The following is a 26,211-nucleotide window of genomic DNA, read 5'->3' as shown; positions in this document are numbered from 1 at the left end:
ACCAGACTTGCATAGTATGGGGACTTTTAACAATTTGGCTTAAGTATCTAAAACATTTCAGTTTACAACCGTGTTGCTGGAATATTTTGGATTTTTACTCTTGAACACTGGCAAATAACATAACAAAACACACTCCAAACTGATCTTTTTTGTTACATTTATACACAACAAATGTATGTTGTAGGGAGGGAATGTTTCATTCACACAATTTTACTTTATGTGAAATGTCAATAAAATGGGTATTTTTTCAAGGAAAACTTGCAGATACATACAGAAAAATTTCTCATGTTTTTGATGCAAACATTTTGTTGCTCAATATAGGCATATCTTTCCCTAAGAAATGCTATACCTTAGTGCTATGGTACTTAGACCTCAGTTATTCAGGAGCTAAATTAGCCATCAGCATTACCCAAAAGAGTAGGGTGAATTCATTGTTTCATTTACTATAGTGCTATATATTCATATTTAAACAGTATGACGGGAAATATTTATAAAATATTATTCTCACAGCCAAAATGACTGACCAAGTATTATTATTTTACAACTACAATTGGTTAACGACCAAGTAGATGCATCCCGATTGATTAATAACTTATATAGATTAAAAATTAAATCACCCAGTGCTTGAATATCATGTGCTGCAAACAGCTGCAGGAGACTCATTAAAGAGCCACCCAAGGCTTGTGAGCCTCTGTGTAAGTATCTCTGTCTTAGTGATTTCATTTTGTGAAAGAAGGATCTTTTTCTGAGTTCATGACAAAATGCAAAAAACCCCCACAAAAAACAAAACAAAAAAACCCCACACAACCACCCTGGGTTCCAGAGGAGTTTTCTTGCAAAGATTTCACACACCACTAGGCCCCAACCTTGCAAAATGATGGATGGAGCAGACCCCTCTGCCTGCACTGACTTCCATTTGTACAGAGTAATATTTTTCTGGATGTAGAAGGCCAATGCTAAGGAGCTGTGCAGGTATCTGTTGACTGAGCAGCCACAAAAAGGCGCAGTAAGAGCTGCATAAAGGTGTTTGGACAAACTCTGTATAGCAGGGAGCAGAAGCCCATAGTGGGGATAGGCAAGGGCATGGACTGTAGAGCCATGTTTATGTGGATCCACTAGTCCCAGTACCATGTACAACTGGCACAGAGGGAGCGCAGCCACTATTCCAGCCTAATCCCCCTTCCCCAGCTGCTCCAGAACCTGAGAGTTCATGGTTTATGTGGGTGGAGTGTATTTCACCTCTAGAGGGAGCAGAAGCGGCAGTAGTTAGGTGTAGCAGCCACAGCCCTTTACCAACTTCTGCATCTCAGGAGCACGGAATGTGAATAGATTTGTTTTTAGTAAAATGTTAAGAAGCAAAGGTTCGTTGGGCCACCGACTCATTTAATCCCTTCCCTAACCACATCACAGTGACCCTCCTTCTCATCATGGGATTTCTGGAACCTGTTGTAACTATTCCAAACATCTGTCACAGTGGTGGCTAGGGTTGCCGCCTCTGAGATACAAAACACACAAATGGGACATCTGGGATGATCCTGAGGCCATAAAACTGGACAGCTAGCAGTGTTGACTGAGCACCCTTACAGATTTCCTGGGACAGCTACCTCAAAAGAGGGATGATCCTGGGACAACTTAGGCTGCTGGTAACCCTAGGAGTGGCTCAAGAACAAAGCAAAGTTCTGTTTCCCTCCAGGACCCGAGTGCACGCTTCTGCTATGCCTGCGGCACCTGCCAACACGAGGAGCTTGGGAATGAATGGGTGTCCCTGGCGTGGCAGTGAAGCCTGATTTTTACAATATACATTTTAACTCTTTTTTCGCTGATGTGGTAAATCACAGCTACCCAATGAGGAGAGGGAAGGACTGAAATCAACTCAGATTTCTAGCTGGTGTCAATTTGAGAAGAGAGGAAATGATAACGTATGAGCAGAGCGGATGCAGCACATTTTACTCTGTTTCTCTTGAGAGCCCAGAAGCACAGGAGAAAATTTATTCTTTACGTCTCGGATTTATGGTGCCTGCTGCCAGACCTAGGGACAGCTGAGGATACAGGCTACGCTGCAGCAGCAGTGACAAGCACAGGGAAAGAAGTCAGTAGTATTCCTTCCATAGGCTGTAATCATATTACAACCTATTAAGGCACGGCAGGTTATTCATCCTTTTGAACAGAGGTCAGATTTTTCCACCATCATTTTAGTATGGCTAGTGAGGGGGAGAGAATGTATAGTGAGCCAACATTAATTTAAAATTATGTTCCTGTTCCTTCTGTCTTTGAAAATTATTACCAGTGCCTTCTCTCACCTTTCTTCAACACATGAACTGTACGTCAATGTCGTATTGTTACATACATCTGAAAGAAAAGTCAGCACTGTTTGCAGTGGAGCAGGCAGGGTTATTAATGTATTCTGAAACTCTGATGTTTCTCATGCTAGAATAGGTGCTATAAAATAGTCAAATCACTCCAGTACGTTTTAACATTTATAATTCAGCTAATTCTGCCTGATTATTCTCCTGACAGTTAGAGCAGAATCTGAGTTTAATTAAACAAGCCATTAAGGTGATCAGCTATGCAAAGTCTGAGAATTGTGGCAATTAATAATCCTATGTAACGGGGGTATAAAACTGTCTGAGACAGAAGTACAGCTAATATCAACGTGCTGTGAGTGGGTGAGCAGGTGGGTGCTGCTGCAGGAGACAAGATGGTGGTCAGACCAGGAGAATTCAGCAATGGAAAGAGAGTAAAGTGTTTAGAGAAAATCAGATCAAGTCAATGGCCATTTTTGGTGAGTGAAATGATACAGGGTTGCAGGTCAAAAGAGGAGGGGAGGACAAGGGGCTGAGGAACAAGGGGAGTAGGTTGGAACGTTAGTTGTAAAAGTTCTAAATTTACAATTCCTTCCTCTACCTGACAGCATGAGAACTCTTTGCATTTTCTTCCTTGATCTGAAAGTTTGTGTGTGTCATCAAACTAATGGGGAGAAAAGCAGGAGCACAAACAACAGCAACAAAGTCCTAATTCATGTATGTAGGGCAATGGTTCTTCAAAGCACAACACATACAGATCTAGTCAAAATTCTGAAATATACAGAAGTGTGAATGTTTGCTTTGTTCTCTTCTGTAATCAGAGGGTTTTCTCTGTGGATCAACACAGTCACAGATACGTCAACAACCCTATGACTGGGTGTGTGTGAAACACTCCTAGAACTAACATCTCTGTGTCTGGAACTTATACTTCTGCCATCAAGCACTTCAACCGAACACATTTGTGTCCAAATTTAGATCACCAAACTTTGTATTTCTCATTTTAACCCCTCTAGTGCTACCACCTGTGACAAAGTTCCTCCTCTGCCTTGGTGGGTCCTGCACTTATTGGCGAATTTGCTTGCCTCAGAGATTCATGGCAACCCTCATTTTGGCCACTTTTGCTAGTAGCTCAAACCTGCCGTCCACTCAGTTAACCTCATCAATGGCCAGCATGGGGGAAAACAGAGAACAATCCCCGCAGTCTCTGTGTCCCACCTAGTGGATCGGGGACAGGCCATATCCCTTTCCAATTTACTCCAATTCTCACAGACCAGGTCAACTCCTCCTGTGTCTGATCAGGAGTTGGGGCGATGGATGGAACCTGAGCCCACCCTCTACACCGGGTTCCAGCCCAGGGCCCTGTGGATAGCAGCTGTCTACAATGTTCCCTGTATCAGCTGCATGACAGCTACAACTCCCTGGGCTACTTCCCCATGGCCTTCCCCCAGCACCTTCTTTATCCTCACACTTGAACTCTTCAGTCCTCCAGCAGCACACCTTCTCACTCCCTACTCCTTGCACACTCCCCTACTAACTGATGGGAGGTCCTTTTTAAACCAGGTGCCCAGATTAGCGTGCCTGCTATAATTGATTCTAGAAGGTTCTTAATTGGCTCCAGGTGTCTTGATTAGCTTGCCTGTCTTAATTGGTTCTAGCAGGTTCCTGATTGCTCTAGGGCAATGCCTGTTCTGGTCACTCAGGGAACAGAAAACTGTTTATCCAGTGGCCAGTATATTTGCCTTCTACCAGATTCCTGTACCCCACTGGGTCTGTCACACACCCTTTTGACCTGAACATATGGACAAACCAGATGGTGGTGAAAATACCACCTATAGCAATCCTTTGCACTTCTCTAGCACCTTCCATACAAGGCTCTCAGAGCATTTTACCAACCTTAATGAATTAGGTCTCAATTTCTTTGTGAGGTTGTACATAGTGTTGTCTCCTCTTTTTTTTTTTTTTTAAATAGATGAGGAAAGGTGAACACATAAGGGAGTGGCAGAGCAGAGGAATAGAATCTAGACATCCTGACTCCATCTCCTATTCTTTAAGCCATGTTTTTACATCAACAGTTTATGAATACAAACACAAGGAATGTGCTTCCACAGAGAGCTGAGAATTTCAGAAATTGCATGAGGAGGGCCGGGAAAATAAGGTGAAGACTAACTAAAATTAATTTAAAACTGCACAGTAATTCCTGACCTTTTTCATCACATTGACTCGGACAGAATGTCAAACAAATATGATCTTGTTTAATTTTTAAAATGCTAAAGGAACATCCATTATTTCTTATGCTTTAGAGAGAAGGAGCGTTCTTTAGATGCTCTGACTATATACAAAATAAAGCTTCCTTCACATGTTTTTCTACAAACAAAAAGTGACTTAAATAGGTTAATGGTAAAATGGGAATTGAGTGGCATAGTGAATAAAATACTGAAGCTTTAACTCTTGGAAGCTAGTCTGAATTCTAAATAACAGAAATTTTGATGGGTTTAGAACAGACATATTGCAGATTACTAACCCTAATGGAAACTAGAAGGCTACTATTCTCACACACTGTCCCACTTATTCTAGAAAAGTCAGACATTGCTTCCAGGACATGTTTGGAAGAAGCCTTCTATAGAACTTATTTACAGGAGAAAGTGTGCATAAAAATTGTCCTGTTAGGTTGGTGCATTCTTTGGAAAGGTTCAGAGGACAATGAAGCAACAGGCCTCTCTTCCATGGATGGAGGTATTTAGGTTCACCTGCTAAGACTTTATTGTAGTGATGGCCCATTTGTGTACTGTTTGAGATATCTGTATCTTTTCGAACCTGAGCGCTCTATGATCTTCTTGTATGCCACCCTCTGGCAGCATATTCTTGAGTAGTTCATTTCTTGGGGGGGGGCTATACCTGAATAAATATGCTCCTGTTGTTACCTCACCTTGGGTCTGTGATACATTTGCTGATCAATCTTGAGCAAGAAAAATTCTTTATCTGTATCTGTAAAAACAAGTCAAGCAAGTTAGCTCCACACTGGGCTTTCTTGGCCCATAATGTCTCTTTCACACACCTGTTAAAGAACTGTAAAATTGGACTGGTTTTGGAGCAGGATTTAAATATGGAAGCCATGAGCAGGATTAAGGGTGAACCTAAGAGATCTAGAACTGAAGTTCTGGTGCTTTAAGGGAATAAGACTCTGCGAAGTAAATGCCCATAGCTGTAGGTACTGGAGACATATTGTTTGAATGTCATTATTTTAAACAATTTTGTCTGCATTCCTCCCATGCACTGCTTTGAAATTGACCCAGTCAGCAGTTATGTCTCTGCTTTTAACTGAAACTGAAAACACTAGCTTCAGAAGCAGGAGAGGACGGAGGGTTCAGTTGTTAGGGCACTATCCTGACACTCAGAAGATCCAGATTCTATTCCCTTGCTCTGCCACAGACTTCAAACTCTGCTCTTGCTTTTTAAAATATCACCAATAAACCCTTGTATTCAATGGGTATGCAGATTATTTTGCATTACAAAATGTGACTGTGTATATATTCCATATTTTGACTGATAATGAAATCAGACTGGCCGAGGCAGGAACATTACCCCCAAAATAGCTATGAATTATTACCTTCCAAGCTGGTTAGCAATCCTTTGAACTACTGATCATTTAGCAATTGGAAGAGATTAGTTAATAATTATTATAATACATTTATAGTGTTGAAATTTATATTGCACTTTATAAGCACTGGTCTCACTCCAGCAGCACACAGCATGGGAATAGACTGCTTTGTCCATGCACAGCCCTGCCTAAAGTGTTTGTACAATGCCTAGTTTAACAGGGGCTGGTCCATGATTAGGTCTCCTAGATGCTATTGCAATACAAATAAAAAGTAACAAACAATAGGACTTTGTGCAGGTGCAGCAGTCCCTCTGGGCTATACATAAGAGATATTACCTGCCCTAAAGATCTTATATTCTACATATGAAAGAGGAAAACAGATCAGGACAGAGATAGTGAGGCTGAGAGGATTACTGATAAGTAGAGGAAAGGAGAAGAAGGGATTGCTTGAAGCGTTGGGTTTTCATGAGGGAGCTGGAAGAGGTAAAGAGAAGGTGTCTGGAATAATTATTTATTTAAGGTGCACCCATAAAAGGCCTGGGCACATATATAAACAATGAACACACACTATATTAACTCGACAATGTCCCAAACCCTCCCAGATTTATAGTTTCAATAACTGGCCAGTTTCTGCATCACCTCATGTAAAACATTCCCTCCCTACCCACACACAGTACCACTTTTCCTAAGTTTTCATTATTGAAGTTACTGATAAACAAGATAAATAATAGAAAATGGTCTCTCCTGAAATGTTTGCTAATGCTACAAGAGACATAGGGTGTATTAGCAAATCTGCAGTTTAAGTGGCAACAGAAACTGTTTAGTTTAATTTAATTTTCTCAATTATAATTTTTGTTAGAGTATGTGGGGAAAAAAAGAACATGGTTTCTACTAGATCAAAACCACTTATTATGAGCTAACGAAATTTGAACTAAATGTATGAGCAATGCATATCAGATAAAATGAAAGGGACATACTTATTGAATGTAATTAATGGGTCAGAGATTTTACTTAGCACTTCAAAGTTTCTTGATTTAACAAGGAATATCTGTTATTGTTTTTTAAATATTAATAGTGGGGCAGCAGTAATGGGATGGGGTAACAGGTTCATGAGACCATCAATTTCATACCCTAGCATATACTGCAGGTTGACATTCTTGTACCTTTTGCATATGGGAATCTCTCTCCCCTCTCCCTTTTTTCAAGTTGCAAAGCAACTGCTGTAATAAAAATACAGTGATTACCTTGCAAATTGAATAGCTGCTTTTTTCTTTTTTCAATGCACATTGTTTCACTCACAAAACTTATTGGAATTTATGAAATGAAAATAACTAAAATTGCAACAAACTGTTTCTTAAAGACCTAGTATTCTAATTCTGCCCTCATTGACATCTATGGCACAGCCAAATTGATTTTTAATGAAAACAGGCCCAGCCCTACAACTAGCCTACAATTCTGAACAAGTAAAATAAGCGTGTCTCCAGAAGAAAAAGGAGCCAAATAAGACTGGCAGGAAATAAAACGTATTGAAAACCACTATTAGTCAGATCCTGCACACCTTATTTACACAGGTAGTCCTTACTTATTAGAATAGTCTTAGAGAAGTCAGTATGGCCACTGGTGTAAAGAAGACCTGCTTATGTGAATAAGGGCAGCAGGAACAGGCAATAAATCTCATTGAAATCAATGGGACTTGGGCACATGCTTTAGTGTTTCCCTGAATGGGGATAGATTTAGCTACATGCCTGTACCTAAGATCTAATTTCTGCAAAGTGCTGAGCATCCTCAACTTGCATTAAAGTTAATTGGAGTTGCAGTGCTCATCACCTCGCAGATTAGTTCCCTCACATTAGATGCAGAAGTTTAATTCAGAATCAATTAATTTCATGTTAGAAATCTCACAGAATGTTTTGATGGACTAAAGGCCAATTGTTCTAGCAACCAATAAACTACTAGCTGCCTAGAATAGCTGCTTTCCTTCTTCAGATCTTCATTGCCAAATTATATGCTCAATGGAGCCGCCATAATCCTCCCAAAAATCAGATTTTACTGTTCATAAATATGGTACCTCCTCTTCCTGCTCTTGTACAAAAAAAAATGCCATCAGCTATCAAGAATTTTAGCTGAGATAATTTATTCATTAACTTGTTTTTGAAATCTGATTTTTTTTAAACAACTGTAATTAAATAAATATTTCAACCTTTGGGGAAAGTGCCAGAGGGAGGCACTTCATCTCCAAATGTTCTTTGTTAAGTATGTTTCCAAGATGACAACAGCCTTCTTCATTTCCATCTACCGTCTTTCTGGGTCTTCTTGTCCCATCACTATTAGCTTTTGTTCTATCTGAAACATATCCCACATTTCATTGTCTCAAATGACTCAGCTATCTCATTCTATACTCCCTCAGCTTTTCCATGATGGTGGCTACCTGCATCATAGCTTGTACAGTTTCATTGCGTAATCTATCCTACCAAGAAAGATTTCCTTCTTGGTCTGACAAAATGGAAATCTCCAAAGAATAATCTCCATTCATGCAACAATTATGAAGGAAATAAATTAGATCTTTTCCATGGTCTGAATGGAAAAGAATTAGCTACATCACTCACTGGCATCCGAGTTATGTAAATAACAGATGGGCTGCACCTAAATCCTGGATCTGTAGAAAAATCTGTATTTGGGTATGAATGTGAACTTTACAACAAGTGACCAGTACCCTAGATCTTTACATTTCTGAGTTTTGGAAAAGTTTGGATCCATCTCCGGTTGAGAGAAAAGCCAACAAACAGCCAGTAAAATCACAGTGCAGAGTGAACCTCTGTTCTGAACTCAGCTCATTGTGCCTGGGTATTCTACCATGATGCACTGATTTGTTAATGTTAGAATAACAAATGGCACAACCACCTGGTGTGCCAAGTGTCAGTTTGGAATGAACTTTTATTGTCAGATTATACACAATGAAAATAAGGGGGATTATAATGGCAACCTAGCTCCAGTCTTTATTATAGTAGCACAGTGGTTGCCACTAAAGTAAATGAAAACATGACAGGCAACAGGAGAAAAAAAATGTTTCATTATTCATGGATGTCAAATAGAGATGGGATTCTCTTGTTTCCCTTTGGCAAGAGACTAATTAAATCTTATCCTGTGGCTCCTTAACTTGGAAACGTGCTCCTGCGATTCACAAGTCAGTTTTTTCTTAGTAGGCACTGGCTTGCATCCACTATCTATAATTTCTTCCTTACATGAACTCTTTTTATAATGGAGTAATATTACAGTGGTGCCATTCACTCAGCTAAGGCACTATCAGCATTTTAAAAAGATGTCCCTTGAAATACTCAGGGGTTTTACGTCAGCCATAAAATGCCTTTGGTAGTAGTAAAAACATGTAACCTTTACCAGCATTCATGTATGTGCATTTCTATGTTACTTGTTGCCACAGGATCTGTGGGTATGTCTACATTGCAATGTAAGCCCAGAGCTAGTAGAATTTGAGTTTGCAGACCCTAGATTTGTTAACCTAGGGTTTGAGCATCTATGCTTATTTGTAGCTCTACATTAAGAATTGTTGAACCCTGGGTCCCAGCCTAGGCTCCAGCATCTACACTGCATTATGGGGGCTTGAGTCCAACCACTCATATCCTAGGCTTCCTAGCCCCGCCCCCCCCAATATGGCTATTCTAGCCCTTTGCTCGTGGTGCAGGGTAGGAAAACTTGACAAAGAAAGTCAGACTGTGGAATTGTGGACTCCCAGAGCATGAGTTCAGTGGGGCAACGTCTATACTGCAAAGCAATAGGACTTGAACTTTGGGTCCCAGTTTGACTCAGGCTTAAACCCTCCACCCTCTTGGGATCCTGGGTCTGAGCTCTGGGTTAGTGGCATTTGTGTGTAGATGAAGGGAGGTTAGGCTTGAGCCTGAATTCAAAAGCTGGGTTTATATTGCAGTGTAGACCTACCCTGTGTGCCTATATTTCAGCATAGAGGGCCCAAGGCTGTGGGACTCTTCTTGTGTTGATTTCAATAGGCACGGGACCAGGCCAATTGTGCTCTATGGGCCAAAGCCTGTTGCCATTTAAATCAATGGAAAAACTCCCCTTGACTTCAATGGAATAGGATTAGATACATCCTCAAACTGCTTTACAAACATTAACAAAATAGTTTTGTGATAAAATCTATCCTAGAAAAACCTTACAAAGGAGTGGACTAACAGTCATTAAGAAAAGTGTCTGACCTTATCTTCTTGACATAGAGTCATAAAAAGTTAGAAGATTACTGACTAATGGTGCTTTTTGGCACTCAGACCGTATCACTACTTTCAGACCCTGCTCTGGTCAACTCTCCTTATTGCAATGCTTTGGGAACCCCAGAGCTGGATTTTTCAGACTTCATGCTAAGTGTGTAGTTGCTGAATTTCTAGAAAATACTTCCAGCCACTTTATTATACTTTTATTCTACACTAGTGCAATTTAATTGCACTTCTGAAAATGCTCTGGTACATGCAGTAGTGCACACCTAAGCTTCCAGTTCAACAAAATCTGCAGATCAGAGAAGTGGAATTTGTTCTCCACTTTGAAAGTGCATGTACACATTTAAATAGATCACTCTGCTCCCAAGCATGTCCTCGGTAAATGAAATTACTTATTACCAAATGAACATGTAATCGCACATGTAATAACTTATTTTGTAACGGCACATTCTGAGCATACAAGTCAGAGACATCTTTTTAGACAAGTAGTGCAAAACAGCCAAAGTGAAAGTCTCATTTCCTATGGGGTAGAGAACTTTTGCTGAGACTGAACTATTTCTCCTGCTAATACAGTTTTATTTTTTTAAGAGCATACACATTAGAAAAACAGGCTTTTGAAAGTGAAATATTTTTTGTTTTTGGTGGGTTTAAATGGGCAGAAGATAGTTTGTTTTTCTTTTTTTCTATTGTCTCTCTCCATCTGTACTTCAGCTGCGTCTATGACTTTCTCAATGCTACAGCATATCTTCCTGCCTCTGCCCATTTGTGTGTCCGTTTGCTTGCATGCACACTATAATGAAATGAGCCTCTTCAGGGCCCTATAGTTTGCTCCTTATGAATTCAGCAAACACAAAGTGCATCTATGACCTTAAGAACCTCCCAATGCCCAGTGGCAAGGGAGTTCCCTGGTCTGTAACAGTAACGTCTGACAGGCCTGAAAAACTCACTGCCTAGCACACTGCTTTCATAGTGTTTATCCATAAAGAATATCATGTAAGCTGTTAAATGAAAGCCAGCATCACAATGATTATAAATATTGTTGTGAAATGTATGTACAGATATTATGTAAAAACATATAAAGAAAATATGTTCCTGAAGCGAGACTCCAGGCAGGGTTGACAAACAGGCTGCTGACAGACAAAGGATGTATTTTTGTCAGTCTGCCTCAGTTCAAATGTAAATTAAGCATCAGAAGCCAACACAATAGAAGCCCCCAATTTGCATATGAAGTTACCACACCAGAGCATAAACCAAGAGTCATCCTGACTCCAGGGACACAAAATGGATTTGGGGATCGAAAGGAGAAGGCAAAAGGACACTTCTTTATCTGGCACTTGGGGACGTAATCAGGCAGTGTGATTACATTCTTGAAAATGGGATCCCAACAAGCCCTGGCTGGAAATGCTGCAGGAAGGCTTTGGGTGAGAACAGACAGCTTTTAGATTGTTGCTTAGCCTGTTAACGTTAAGTTTAGTTTCTAGAAAGCGTGTTATGATTTTGTTTTATACATAACCTTTCTATTTCCATTATTGTCCTTACACGCTCTCTCTTAAATCTTACCCTTTGATAATACACTCATGACTGATTTCACTGTAAATATCTCTCAGAGCTGTGATGTTATTCAAGAGCAGATCCTGAGTTAAATCAAACAAGTTGTTATGTACACTGTGCCATTTGGGATGGCAAACATGGTACTTCTCTCAGTAGCCAGTAACAGGAGCTGGATATCACAGGGGAACTCCGAAAGGGGTCTGGGACTGAGGTGCACCTGCTGTTAACCTGCAACACAAAGTGAGGGCTATCCTTCCCCAGATGAGATCTCTTTGGTAGCTAACAGACTGGCAGTGTTGGGGAGCTGGCACCTAGTTAAGCACCAGCAAGTCTGGCTGGAGACAGGGGGGGTAACAAGATGACTCTCGGTCCTAGACATCCTGAGAAAGCATCACATCATCTAGCCAAGTGAAAAATGTGAAAAAAAAAGGAACTGTGATCTGTTTATGCTACTTCTGAGCTCCACTGAAAGGGATAAGCCCTTATAGCTTCCTGCTGTTTGTTCTGGACAAATATTTGAGTACCAACCTAAAATCAGTTTATCAGCAATGTTTTGTCTTAAGCATATAATCAGGTGGTCAGGCAGGAAAGGAGCTGGAATAGATGTGGAAATGGGGAGCAGCAAGGGAGAAAAGCTGGCTGTGCAAGGTTGGTGAGGTCTCCACCCACTCAAGGGACTATATTGTTGAAGTCATTCAATACCTCTGTCAGTATTATTCTGCAAAAGTGCAAAACACTAGGAGTCTTAAAAGGAAGTCATTAACTTAAAAATCACAATTTTGTCTGAAGATTTTTTAAACCTATCATTGTTAAAAGCAACACCCTAGATTACTATAACTGAAAGATTAGACACAAAAGTTAATTATTTTTCTCCAGTTTGTTTACACTGCATTTGACTGCATGTTATGTATAGTTTTATAGTGACTATGGCAATGTTTTGAAATCAAGAACATAATATCTCTCTGTGTGCCCACTGTCTCCCTGACTCCAACTGTCTCCCATGCCAGAGAGGTAGTTGCAGCATTTCAGAGGTGGCATAGGTATACAGTTGTAAGGAAATCTGTGATGGGAATCAGAAATGGATCAGAACAAAAATCCCAGATTTAATGCCTGAATCCAAACTTCATAGTTAGCTCTGTAATGGTCTGTTTGGTCTTATCAAAACCCAGGATCTGAATACTTGAGGGTATGAAATCCAGATCTGAATCTGAACCTTCCCAAAGTCCTGAGTATTTAGATTTCATCATTTTTACTAGAATTAAGATTGAATTGTGAATTTGGATCCAGAATGCTAGTTCATGCCCACTCTTCTATAAATGCACACTAGTATTATTATAATATAAACTGTAATAAAAGTATTATTATAATATAAACAAGGGGTGGGGAGTGAGAATTTGGTGAAATATGTACACGAGTTAGGAGGATTTCAAAAACTCAGAGTAGGCTGCTCTCTATTATTGGAGTGTTGAGAGACTAGACTTTCATGAGGCTAGGCAGAGCTAGAGAAGTTCTTAGCATACCAACAAACACCGCATACAAGTGTCTGAAGGGTACACTGAGTATCACAGTAATGGAGTAGCCCCTTTTCTTATTCCTTCTATGTATGTGTTATGCATGGCTGTTCTCAGGGTTCCTGCTAATCTCATTTATCTATGTATTAATACTGAATACAGCATATTCCCATTTACCTGAAACCCTATTATCCGAACCTCCTCATTATTGAATCCCTTCCTCGTCTCTCAGCATGAGATATATGCCCACTGCAGTGGATTTGGCTAATGCAGAGGTTCAGATAATAGAGCAGAGATGAGAAGGCAGCGGAGGACTAGCCTCCAACCGTAGGGGAGGCCATCCTGCAGCAGGGCAGGGAGCCCTCTGCAGCTGCATTGTCACAGGAGTGAGCAAGTGGGGCCATGACATGCAGAGAGCTCGATGATGCAAGGCCAGCGACACCCTATCCCTGTGTTCCTAGCAGGGCAGAGCAGAGCCCTGGCTGGAGGGGAGGGAGTCTCTGCTCTGCCCCACCAGGACTGCAGCCTGCCCTCTGTGCCTACAAGGATAGGGTGTCACCAGCCCTGTAGCAGCAGAGGGAGCCCTTTGCAGCCCTGTTATCACGGAAGTGTTTGAGTGGAGCAAAGCAGAGACCCTCAGCCAGGAGTGCGAGGATTATAATGCCAAGCCCACAGTTGCAGGGTAGGCCACTCTGCTGCTGAATAGCTCCTGACCTCTTGATAATCCGAACTCCTGATTATCTGTCCTCTCATGCTATTTGGGTAATCAGGAGTTGAGGGGAGTACAGCTGAAGGCTACGCACCAAAGAATTCCAGGGATGCCTCTACTGTTGTGAGGTGTGTGATGGTATAGCTGACCTTTATAGTGCTTGCAGACAGGATTTAAGCAGCTATGTGCCACAAATGCTCCCAGAGATGTAAAGTAGTATCACAGTATTCATGGGCATGCAAAGATGGATATTTTCCTATAACATCGTTGCCTAATTTTCCATCGTGTGGTCTAGGACAGCCCTTAGCTACAGCAGGGCTCTATGGAGCAGCCTTTATGCGCAGCAGACTCTTTTGGCCTCTGGAACGATCCCATACTGATAAAGAAAAGCCATGCCTGTTAGGTTGATGAGAAAGAAAACAGTATAAAAACTGTGTAACTTAACCTCAAACAATGTGATTGGGATTAAGGGATTTTTTAAAAATTCTAATTCCCTTATATTAATTCATCTTTGAAGATCTTTCTAATCTCTGCATTTCTCACAGGCGTAGTAAAATACACAAAATAAACTTGTTAAAGGATACTCAAAAATTTGCTTCTGCTGCTAAAATGCAGGAGGAGTTGAAATACCATAAAATGTACATCATCCTTCAGAATGTGTGTCTGTTAAATCTCCTCTTTTACTCTCTGTCTGTACATTATATCCATTCTTTCTATGGCAGGCTTCTCTCATACCATCTATGCTGCCTTTTCTTGGGCTTTCCTGTCTCTTCTCTCTGACCTTGCCTTTCCCTTTCCCTTCTGACCTATTTCTTTTTTTCCTCCTTCACTGATATTCTGTTTCATTTTGTGATCTTTCTCCTTTTTGGTGTGTGTGTGTGTGTGTGTGTGTGTGCGTACGTGCGCACAGTATTGCTTGGTTTTTAGGCCAAATGGCTCCCTCTAAAAAATAGATGTTTTCAGTGAGAGCTCTGTTTTGATCCATCAGGAAAAAACTGGCCCTCACCCAGTTAGAGTTCAAGTATTTCTGCCAGAGAAGCGTCATTATCTGCTTGCCTGTATGTTTTGTGTTCTGCAAAGTTGATCTGGGTCTTCCTAAGGAAGCTGTTTCTGCTAATGATTGGCAAGTGGTGCTGCTCGCGGAAGTTGAGATGCAGTAGTAAAAGGGCAGCAGAATAAGGCAGCGATATAGCTGGCAATTCCACTTACGTGTATTATGGTTGGCATCTCTGTAGTTTTGCTATAGGAATGGGACAACTCTGCTTGGCATGCAGGTAAATGCTTGGCAACCATAAACAGGAGGGAATGGGGGGCAAGTATTTGTGTAATAGTGACACTTTAATCATCAAGGTTGTAGCTTATGTACAGTATCTACAATAATGTAATGATGAGATGACAAGCACAAATGTTATAAAGCATAACTGCAAACCACTGCTATATGGGTATTCATAGGCAGCACTCCTGCTTGGATTTTCAAATGGAAATAAGCAGGCTCAGCAGGGTATGAAGTTGTTAGTAACTACAGAAAAATAAATGTGTGTTTTTTTTAAATCAAACTGTACCTGTCCTTTTCAAAAGTGTTGATTTGAGCAAAGTATTGCAAACTGTCTGCAACCTGAAATTGCAGGAATTTATACATTCAGATTGATGTGAATCTACAATGGATTTTAGAGGAAGAATTGAGTTATAAAATGAAAGTCTCAGTTCAGCCAGCCTGTCAAAAATCAAGGCTAATAGAGTTTAGTACATGCAGTCCATTTAAATACCTAATAATAATACCTAGTTCTAATATTGCACTTTCCATCAGTAGATCTGAAAGCACTTTATAACGGAGGTAAGCATCATTAGCCCTATTTTACAGAAACCAAGACAGAGAGCAGTAAAGTGACTTTCCCAACAGTTCTGTGGCAGAGCTGGGAACAGAGCTCAAGTCCTCTGAGTCCCTGTCCAGTGCTCAATCTACTAGACCACACTACCTCCAAGTTTTTAGCAGTTTTTAGGCTAGTAACTTACCCAGTATTTAAAGCGTGGTTCTACTCTGAAAAGTTACTTTGTAAAAGTGGCCTTATAGGGTCCAATGTTTATGGTCTCTCAATGATTTCCATATTAAATGTGCTCAGTTTATAAGTAAAAATATTTTTCTAAGGGACAGCCCTATACACTCAACCTGGGGTCTCGGAATCATGCTCTGTTTTCTCCTTCTCACACATCACCACCTGTAATAAAGGTTCTACAGGCTGAATTAAGCCTGTAGTGGCACTTGTGCAACCCCATGTCTTCAAATTGTGCTCTTATTGACAGTTGGGCAGTGCTTCTCGTCAGTGGGTTTGCACAGGTGTAACTGGTAGGAATTTAATAGACAATATGGCTGATGATACATGAAATGGGGTAATACTGGTATCCTTTTAGCTGTGTTAGGCTCTGCCAGGGGTAGAATATACACAGGGAGCAAATCTGCTGGGTTAGGAATGTGCAGTTTTTAAAGTCACTTCTTTAAATCAGTAAAGTTCAAACCAAATCATCCACAAAATTATTGTGATTGTATTTATGATTATCCAACACTTCCATTACACATTTTTGTGAACTGTTTAAGGTAGGGGTATAATTTGGCCCATTCTGTAAAGTCACTAACTTCATTGGGACTGTACAGGTGTAAATGAAGGCAGGAATTGGCCCTACATTGCTACTGTTTCCAAATACCAGCACCATTGCTGTTTCGCTGCAGGTTACTCTTACCCGTTACCGTCCATACAGCATGAAATATATGGCACGGAATGTATGAATTCTTTACTGCTTGGTTATGACTTGCAACAAGAATAAATGCTAAAAGCCCAAGCTTGCTGCCTTAATGGGAGCAGAGCTCTCATCAGCATGAATGGCACTTTTGTGTGTGTACAGATGGTGTGGATGGCAAGACAGCATCAACAACAAAAAGAAATTAGTTAAGGACATTGAAGTCAATGGTAAATGGGACAAAATACAACATGGTTTTACAAAAGGTAGATCGTGCCAAACCAACCTAATCTCCTTTTTTGAAAAAGTAACAGATTTTTTAGATAAAGGAAATGCAGTGGATCTAATTTACCTAGATTTCAGTAAGGCATTTGATACCGTACCACATGGGGAATTATTAGTTAAATTGGAGAAGATGGGGATGGGGATCAATATGAACATCAAAAGGTGGATAAGGAATTGGTTAAAGGGGAGACTGCAATGAGTCCTACTGAAAGGCAAACTGTCAGGCTGGAGGGAGGTTACCAGTGGAGTTCCTCAGGGATCGGTTTTGGGACCAATCTTATTTAATCTTTTTATTACTCACCTTGGCACAAAAAGTGGGAGTGTGCTAATAAAGTTTGCAGATGATACAAAGCTGGGAGGTATTGCCAATTCGGAGAAGGATTGGGATATTATACAGGAGGATCTGGATGACCTTGTAAACTGGAGTAATAGTAATAGGATGAAATTTAATAGTGAGAAGTGTAAGGTTATGCATTTAGGGATTAATAACAAGAATTTTAGTTATAAGTTGGGGACGCATCAATTAGAAGTAACGGAAGAGGAGAAGGACCTTGGAGTATTGGTTGAGCATAGGATGACTATGAGATGCTAATGTGATATGGCTGTGAAAAAAGCTAATGCGGTTTTGGGATGCATCAGGAGAGGCATTTCCAGTAGGGATAAGGAGGTTTTAGTACCATTATACAAGGCACTGGTGAGACCTCACCTAGAATACTGTGTGCAGTTCTGGTCTCCCATGTTCAAAAAGGATGAATTCAAACTGGAGCAGGTACAGAGAAGGGCTACTAGGATGATCCGAGGAATGGAAAACTTGTCTTATGAAAGGAGACTTAAGGAGCTTGGCTTGTTTAGCCTAACTAAAAGAAGGTTGAGGGGAGATATGATTGCTCTCTATAAATATATCAGGGGGATAAATACAGGAGAGGGAGAGGAATTATTTAAGCTCAACACCAATGTGGACATAAGAACAAATGGGTATAAACTGGCCACCAGGAAGTTTAGACTTGAAATCAGACGAAGGTTTTTAACCATCAGAGGAGTGAAGTTTTGGAATAGCCTTCCAAGGGAAGCAGTGGGGGCAAAAGATCTATCTGGTTTCAAGATTCTACTTGATAAGTTCATGGAGGAGATGGTATGATGGGATAATGGGATTTTGGTAAGTAATTGATCTTTAAATATTCAGGGTAAATAGGCCAAATCCCCTGAGATGAGATATTAGATGGATGGGATCTGAGTTACCCAGGAAGAATTTTCTGTAGTATCTGGTGGTGAATCTTGCCCATATGCTCAGGGTTTACCTGATTGCCATATTTGGGGTCGGGAAGGAATTTTCCTCCAGGGCAGATTGGAGAGGCCCTGGAGGTTTTTCGCCTTCCTCTGTAGCATGGGGCATGGTTGACTTGAGGGAGGCTCCTCTGCTCCTTGAAGTCTTTAAACCATGATTTAAGGACTTCAAAAGCTCAGACATGGGTGAGGTTTTTCACAGGAGTGGGTGGGTGAGATTCTGTGGCCTCCTGCGCTGTGCAGGAGGTCGGACTAGATGATCAGAATGGTCCCTTCTGACCTTAGTATCTATGAATCTATAAGTGCTCTTCTGATTAAGATCTATTAAAGACATTGGCAGGCTCATCTTGTTGTTTTTTTCAGTCACATTATGGACATCAGATAATATGCGTAACACCATTCACAAAGCAAAAACAGAGAAGCCACTTCAGCGCCCATACAACGGATAAAATGCGTGATGTAAATACAGCACCTAAGTTGATGAGTAAATAAGACTAGGAGTACTTGTGGCACCTTAGAGATTAACACATTTATTTGAGCATAAGCTTTTGTGAGCTACAGCTCACTTCATCGGATGCTGTAGCTCACGAAAGCTTATGCTCAAATAAATGTGTTAGTCTCTAAGGTGCCACAAGTCCTCCTTTTCTTTTTGCGAATACAGACTAACTCGGCTGCTACTCTGAAACCTGTAAATAAGACTAGAGATCAATAGAAAGTATTCCAGGAATCAAAGGGTAATGAATGCACGGGGTGAGATTTTTCAAAGCTGCATTGGGGATTTGCACACCCAGTTCCCTAAGCAACATTTGAAAAGGTCAGTCATGATGAGGAACTGCATTCAGGTCCCTGACTTCAGATCTAGAAAACCATTCACATACCAGCTCCTTCTTCTTCATGCATTCCATGAGGATTATGAAGAGGTGCTGTGCCTGGGTTCGAGTGTAGGTAAAAGTCTTCTGGATAGTAACTAGTAACTGGTCCCTCAAAGACTCATTGATAAGTCTGAAATTCAGAAAAGCAGAGAAAATGCAGAAGTGTGTAATTAAAACTTGCATTGAAAAGGATTGCAATGTCAAATGCAATGGCGAAGGAGGTAAGAGTGAGAAAACAAAAAAGTGTGTTAAAAGTTTGATCTTTTTGCACAGAACTGAAAGGCAGAGATTTATTAAAGAGTCATGCAATGTTATGCTGAGAAAACATGCTGCCCTGAACACAGTGAAGTGGTCCCTCACCTCTGAGATTTGATTTCAATTCCCAGATATCGCCTGAACAGAAAGTCACTCAAGGCTACCAGCTATGGGGGATTTCTTAATGAAAGCAAGTTGACAGCCTGGCTTTGATGCAGACTGGGATGTCAGGATGAGCTGAACACACAGTTCTACCAATGGGCTCGCAGAACTCAATGAAGGGTTCAGCTCGTGGAGTTTTGGGGACTCTCTTTTTTGCCAATTTTTTTTGTTTTTAATGAATATTTTTGTTGTATTTAATAAATCATACCATACCATATACAATTACACCAAAACAGCTACCATAATTCCCATTATTAATATTTTACAGCCAGTATTTTAAATGCAAGTTTTTATATGTTATTATATGGAATGCCATTTTTTTGCTCTGGTTAAGTCTGTCATCTACGAAACCAAAATGAGCATGGTACTGAGACAAGTAAGTAGCCACAATAAGCAAAGGATAAGGGTAAAATTTTCAAAGTGCCTAAGGGTATGTCTGTGCTACAATAAAAGACCCATAGCATGGCTCATGGGTGGTCAGCTAGTTTAGGGCTATAAAATTGCAGTGTAGATGTTTGGGCTTTGGCTGGTGCCCCGGCTGTGAGACCCCACAAGAGGGGAGGGTCTTAGAGCTCCAGCCTGACCCTGAACATTTACACTGCTGTTCTTAACACTGCAGCCTGAGTCAACACATGTGGGCTTGGAGACATAGTGCCATAGGTTTTTTATTGCTATGTAGACATAACCTTAAGTGACTTAGGAGTCCCAGTCGGACACTTCTGAAATGTTTATCCTTAAACACTATTTGTCAATTCTACTGCTGAAGGCTCCACCTTTCAGATGAAATTTAAAACTGAATTATTGACTACTTGTTTTCGCTGGATGTCCTCCTGGCATTTTTTGCCAGAGTAAAGGTGTTGATTCCACTGCTTACCAAGTTTTAATGTCTACTTCCATACCATTCGCAAATTCAATTGCATTCCTTTTCTCTCCTGTCTTAAACTGTGTTTTGTAAAGCACGGATCTTTCACTGTTAAAAGAGAATCCACATTCTACACTGGAGGTGTTTACATTTCAGTAGCTGAGGGAGTAATTCATGTGTATCCTGTGTGTAAGGTTTACAAAGTGCTTTGGAATCCTCTGAGATAGAGTGGCTTAAAGGTGCAGTGTAAAATTTACCCATTTAACTGGGATTTTAACGAATTACCATCAAGCCACAGTGAGGACTTGCTATATGGCAGATAAAGGCACTATAAATCACCTATATGGAAGATTTAAAACACCACCCTATACCGGAAACCTACTGACTGCTCTAGTTACCTACATGCCTCCAGCTTTCATCCAGACCACACCACACGATCCATTGTCTACAGCCAAGCTCTAAGATACAACCGCATTTGCGCCAACCCCTCAGACAGAGACAAAAACCTACAAGATCTCTATCAAGCGTTCTTACAACTACAATACCCATCTGCTGAAGTGAAGAAACAGATTGACAGAGCCAGAAGAGTACCCAGAAGTCACCTACTACAGGACAGGCCCAACAAAGAAAGTAACAGAACGCCACTAGCCATCACCTTCAGCCCCCAACTAAAACCTCTCCAATGCATCATTAAGAATCTACAACCTATCTTGAAGGACAACCCATCACTCTCACAGATCTTGGGAGACAGTCCAGTCCTTGCTTACAGACAGCCCCCCAACCTGAAGCAAATACTCACCAGCAACCACACACCACACAACAAAACCACTAACCCAGGAACCTATCCTTGTAACAAAGGCCGTTGCCAACTCTGTTCACATATCTATTCAGGGGACACCATCGTAGGGCCTAATTACATCAGCCACACTATCAGAGGCTCATTCACTGCACATCAACCAATGTGATATATGCCATCATGTGCCAGCAATACCCCTCAAAAGAATAAATGGACACAAATCAGATGTCAAGAATTATAACATTTAAAAACCAGTTGGAGAACACTTCAATCTCTCTGGTCACTTGATTACAGACCTAAAAGTTGCAATATTACAACAAAAAAAACTTCAAAAAGAGATTCCAACGAGAGACTGCTGAATTGGAATTAATTTGCAAACTGGATACCATTAACTTAGACTTGAATAAAGACTAAGAGTGGATGTGTCATTACACAAAGTAAAACTATTTCCCCATGTTTATTTTTGCCCCCTACTGTTCCTCACACGTTCTTGTCAACTGCTGGAAATGGTCCATCTTGACTATCATTACAGAAGGTTTTTTCCCTCTCCTGCTGGTAATAGCTCACCTTAACTGATCGCTCTCATTATAGTGTGCATGGTAACACCCATTGTTTCATGTTCTCTGTGTATATAAAATCGTCCTACTGTATTTTCCACTGCATGCATCCGATGAAGTGAGCTGTAGCTCACGAAAGCTTATGCTCAAATAAATTTGTTAGTCTCTAAGGTTCCACAAGTACTCCTTTTCTTTTTGCAGATACAGACTAACATGGCTGCTACTCTGAAACCTGTCAATATAAAATGTGTTCATAAGACTGTTTTTCTAAATAACTAAAGCAGCTTAATGTGTTGCCCCTATTGTTCTCCAAAATTTAATCTCCATGATGAGGACAACTACTATCTGAAGATCCATTTCTTCCAATATGAATACATTATCAATACATTCAAAGTTCATGCAATTATATAAAATTTGTATTATCCAGAATTACTTGGTACCTTCTATTACGTTATTGGATAATCATGCTTATTTTATCTAGGCCATCAAAGCTGTGGTTTCAGATATGATGACTACCACAGAATATCTTGACATCTTCTGAATTTGTTAATTTCTCAGCTGGCACCTGAAAAATATAGTCTATTACAGCAGTCTTGACTTTGGCAAGTCTCCCACTTACCTCAGTACTATAGGCTGCTTTTACAAATTGGAATAATACCATCATTCATTACTAAAGTGTCATAACTAATTATAACAGTTTCAACTGATGTATCACAGTATATTGCCTTATATATATTAATTGTATCACAGTATATTGCCTATGGACTATCTCTGGAATACCTTAGTCTTTACTTATACAAAACTCCTTTTGAAATCGGGAGTAAATAAGGGCTGTGGGATTTGGCCCTATGAATCTTTATTGAGAGGATTCAGTAGTACCACATTAACCATCAGTGACCTCATCATTGTTCCACATTTTATGCTGATGGTGCAAAAGTAAATGCCATCATATCAGTAATTATTAATAAATTTTAACAAATTAAGACTTAGAAGTATTTTCCAAAAGAAATATATTCCAAAAGAAATCAGAACCATAACATCTGGGAACCTTACTAGATTAAAAATAAACAAATACCAAATGTCTTAATTCCAGGTTTCAGAGTAGCAGCCGTGTTAGTCTGCAAAAAGAACAGGAGTACTCGTGGCACCTTAGAGACTAACAAATTTATTTGAGCATAAGCTTTCGTGGGCTACAGCTCACTTCACTGGATGCAGGCCGATGAAGTGAGCTGTAGCTCATGAAAGCTTATGCTCAAATACATTTTATATTGTGTTTAACTGTTTATATCCCACACTGCTTGCAGATTCTTTCAAGAAGTAGACAGTCACTGAATAAGGAAGGGAAGATTCAAAGCACACTCCGCATTGATTGAATCCAACCAAGAATCCATATACAAGATTTGCTTTTGGCAAGTTGAAGCATTTAGAAATTTAAAGGAACCATTTTTAACTTAGTGCAAATGTTAATATTTAAATAATGCCTTAACATCAAAATGAAATAATATTGCATCCAACATCAATCAAAGTTCTTGACAGCAGAGAGCCTGATAATTGAAACCATTAATTATTTGTTCTGGATGCAACATAGTTATTCTTAAATACCTTACAAATTAGTGGGTTCAGTAATTTAGAAAATGTATCTTTTGAAGTCTGAAAGAGTCTATACTAAAGCAGTTTGCTCATTTAAAATGTTACAGGTTTTTTTTTAGCTTATTAGATGAGTCAGAATGTTTTCAGTAAAAGTTAATGTTAATCAAATACGGAGTACTGAACCAGAAAATCTTCATAGCTCCCATTTTATGTTAGATAAAACCAAAGGTTTATGATTTTAAACCCATGCAGCAATTGTAGTCAGGTAGCAGAGTATATAATAGTCAAAGCTGGCTTAAGGTAATTGGTTTGGGATATACAAACACTGAACCCCATTTCATGTGGCTTGTGAGTGTCATGCAAAGTTGTAGCATCACATTCTCCCCTCTGGAGTAAAGAGGTGCAGAAATGAATAAGATCTGCAAAAAAATCACTGCAAAATGGAGTTTGAATCATCTCATCATTAGAGCTGGTTGGAAATTTTTCCATAAAGTGTTCTTTAAGTGCAAAATGCTGATTTGTCAAAACCAAAACTTGCATCAGGAAGGTTTCTGAGGTCTCGGATGGAATTTCTCATCAAAGCCAGAGAGGAAGAAAGTGTCACCCCAGAACAGCCAATAGTCCAAAGCTTAGGGCACTCACTTGGGATATGGGAGACCCATGGTCAAATCTCTGGTCTGAATCAGGTACTTAGCAGGGATGTGGGAGACCCAGGATCAAATGCCCAAACCACTGGAATATCAGCTGTTCTCTACATATAGTAAACCTATATTGCACCCACTCTGTGGCCACTCATTCCTGATACCAGCCTGCCTCGTCCCTCTATGCAGATCCAAATCCCATGGAGCACCATCTGAAGGGTGTGGCACAAGAAAGGGGATGGATATAATGCTGGGGAGGCAGCTGAACCTCCTTCCACATGGGAAGGGTGGAAGCTGCACATTACATTGAGGGTTCCGTATACATGAGGATCTTGGAGGCACAATCTGGGCCATTGCATGGAAGCATCTGCGGTAAAGTGTCACCACATATGGAAATGTGAGGCAACTTTTCTGCGTTCCTGGTGGTTTGAGTTGCACCCAATGCTAACTGCTGTTAGCACACAGCTGCCATTTCATTACATACCCACTGAAAACAGCTAATCTCCAGTACACTGAAGCACATCTTTTTGTTCACAGCCGGACATAGTTTTTTTGGTGCACGTTAGTATGTGGCTTAAATATACAGGGCCAAACCCTGAAGTCCCTATTCAGGCAAAACTATTTTCAAAAATCAAAGGGAATTTTGCCTTAGTAAAAACTGAATAAAAACAAGGGTCTTATGCTCTAAAATGGTGTGGAAAGGGGCTAATATTCTAATAATGTATTTCAAAACTCAGCTGGGTTAGTAAACATGATATTCCATCCTATAATGAGAAAAATGTGTAGTAAAGTATAATGGATATTGCTAAAAACACCCCTTAAAGAGATTTAAAAAAATCTGGTATCCCTACTGGGAAAGATGTAAAGTATGTGAAACAATGTAGAAGCTGTAATAAGATGCTGTGGCCTATGGACTTGTATAGCATACCTTTCTAAAACTCTTTTAGTCTCTACCCCACCCATAGTCCATTTCTAAAAAAAATTAGATACAAATCCTAAAGTTTTTACTCAGAATGTAAACCACTTTCCAACAGGCAAACTCTTCGAAGTCAATAGGAATTTGCCTCAGTAAGCATTGAGTGAAAACAGGATAAGGCTCTCAGGGTAGGATCCATAATTTTTCAAAGTAGCCTTCATTTGTCTTTCCTATATTAGTTATCCAGAACACATCATGCCAGTTTTTTTTTAAAAAGCAAACTTCTGAATTAAACTAATGGGAGTTCTTTTTAAAAATCAGTGGCATGAGATTGCTGTCTAATTACTGAGAGGCAAGTCTTCCTGCAGCATGACAGTTTACAAACTTGGTTGTATCATTTATCATGTGATCTGTCACTTAATTTTCCATGCTTATAAATGTGCTATTTATATCAGAGTGGTTTGTAGGCCTAAGGTCAGTCTCAATATTTTTCTATTCAGTGCCTTGGTTATGCAGCAAACTAGAAATAATTATATCAGAAATAGAAACAAACAACAGGGTTAGTAACTGTCTTTCTAATAAAGCATACATAGCAATGTCAGATAAGCTTTGTATTAAATGTGAAATAATTTGGTTCAAGTCTAAATCTTATTTCCTCCTTATGACCCTAGAAGTGCGAGCAGCTGCCCAAATCAAGGATCCTTGATTGTACTGGACACAACTGAATTGCACAATCAGTTAATTTAAAAATATATATATATATACCTATGATGCACATGCTAAAAATAGCATGTACAAAACAGGTAATTATACTGGCATCTGCAACAAAATCATAGGAAATTATGCATGCAGAATTACCTGCTTAGTACAAACAACTGCATGTTTCACATATACAAATGAGCATCCATTTCGAAAAATATAGCCCTCCATGTGGAAGCTTAAGAGGCATTAATTTAATTTAAGCTTCTCTGTGCTGTCATGGGTTAATATTCTCTGACTCTGTTCCCAATTGTTCATTCTTTGTTGTCCTAAGGGAGTTTTGGGTCTCTAATAGATCATCTCCTGTGGACCAAATATCTAAAAACTTGCCAAAAGGAGGACCTGCTGCCACCACTATTTCTGCAAAATATGGTCAAGGAACCATGGTTGGTCTTGCATGGTTGATATTTAGGCCTTGATTATCTACTCTGTCTGAGTTTCTCTGATTCAGGGCTGCTTGATCCTGGTGCAAGTTAGGGCCGGGATCTTATGTGCCTGGAGGATTGCTCTGTCATGGCCCTCCCCATGCCCTTTCCTGACAAGCCTGTCTTTCTTATACGCTAGGCTAGAGGACTGGTGTAAT

General features: G+C 40.1%; 1 protein-coding gene across 5 annotated transcripts in view; it reads right to left on the bottom strand.

The window, feature by feature from the left end:
- Positions 1–26,211, bottom strand: part of TRPM3 (transient receptor potential cation channel subfamily M member 3) — a 412,959-nt gene that overhangs the window by 99,192 nt on the left and 287,556 nt on the right. For all 5 annotated transcript variants that reach the window (XM_043514673.1, XM_043514672.1, XM_043514674.1 and 2 more), the window contains exon 8: positions 19,097–19,220. In XM_043514673.1, coding sequence (XP_043370608.1) covers positions 19,097–19,220 — 124 coding nt within the window. The remainder of the gene's footprint in view (positions 1–19,096; positions 19,221–26,211) is intronic.

The sequence above is a fragment of the Dermochelys coriacea genome, chromosome 5 (genome assembly GCF_009764565.3).
Source record: "Dermochelys coriacea isolate rDerCor1 chromosome 5, rDerCor1.pri.v4, whole genome shotgun sequence".
Taxonomy (NCBI): Eukaryota; Metazoa; Chordata; order Testudines; family Dermochelyidae; genus Dermochelys; species Dermochelys coriacea.
The sequence above is the reverse complement of the archived record's forward strand: the minus strand, read 5'-3'. Positions and strand labels throughout refer to the sequence as shown.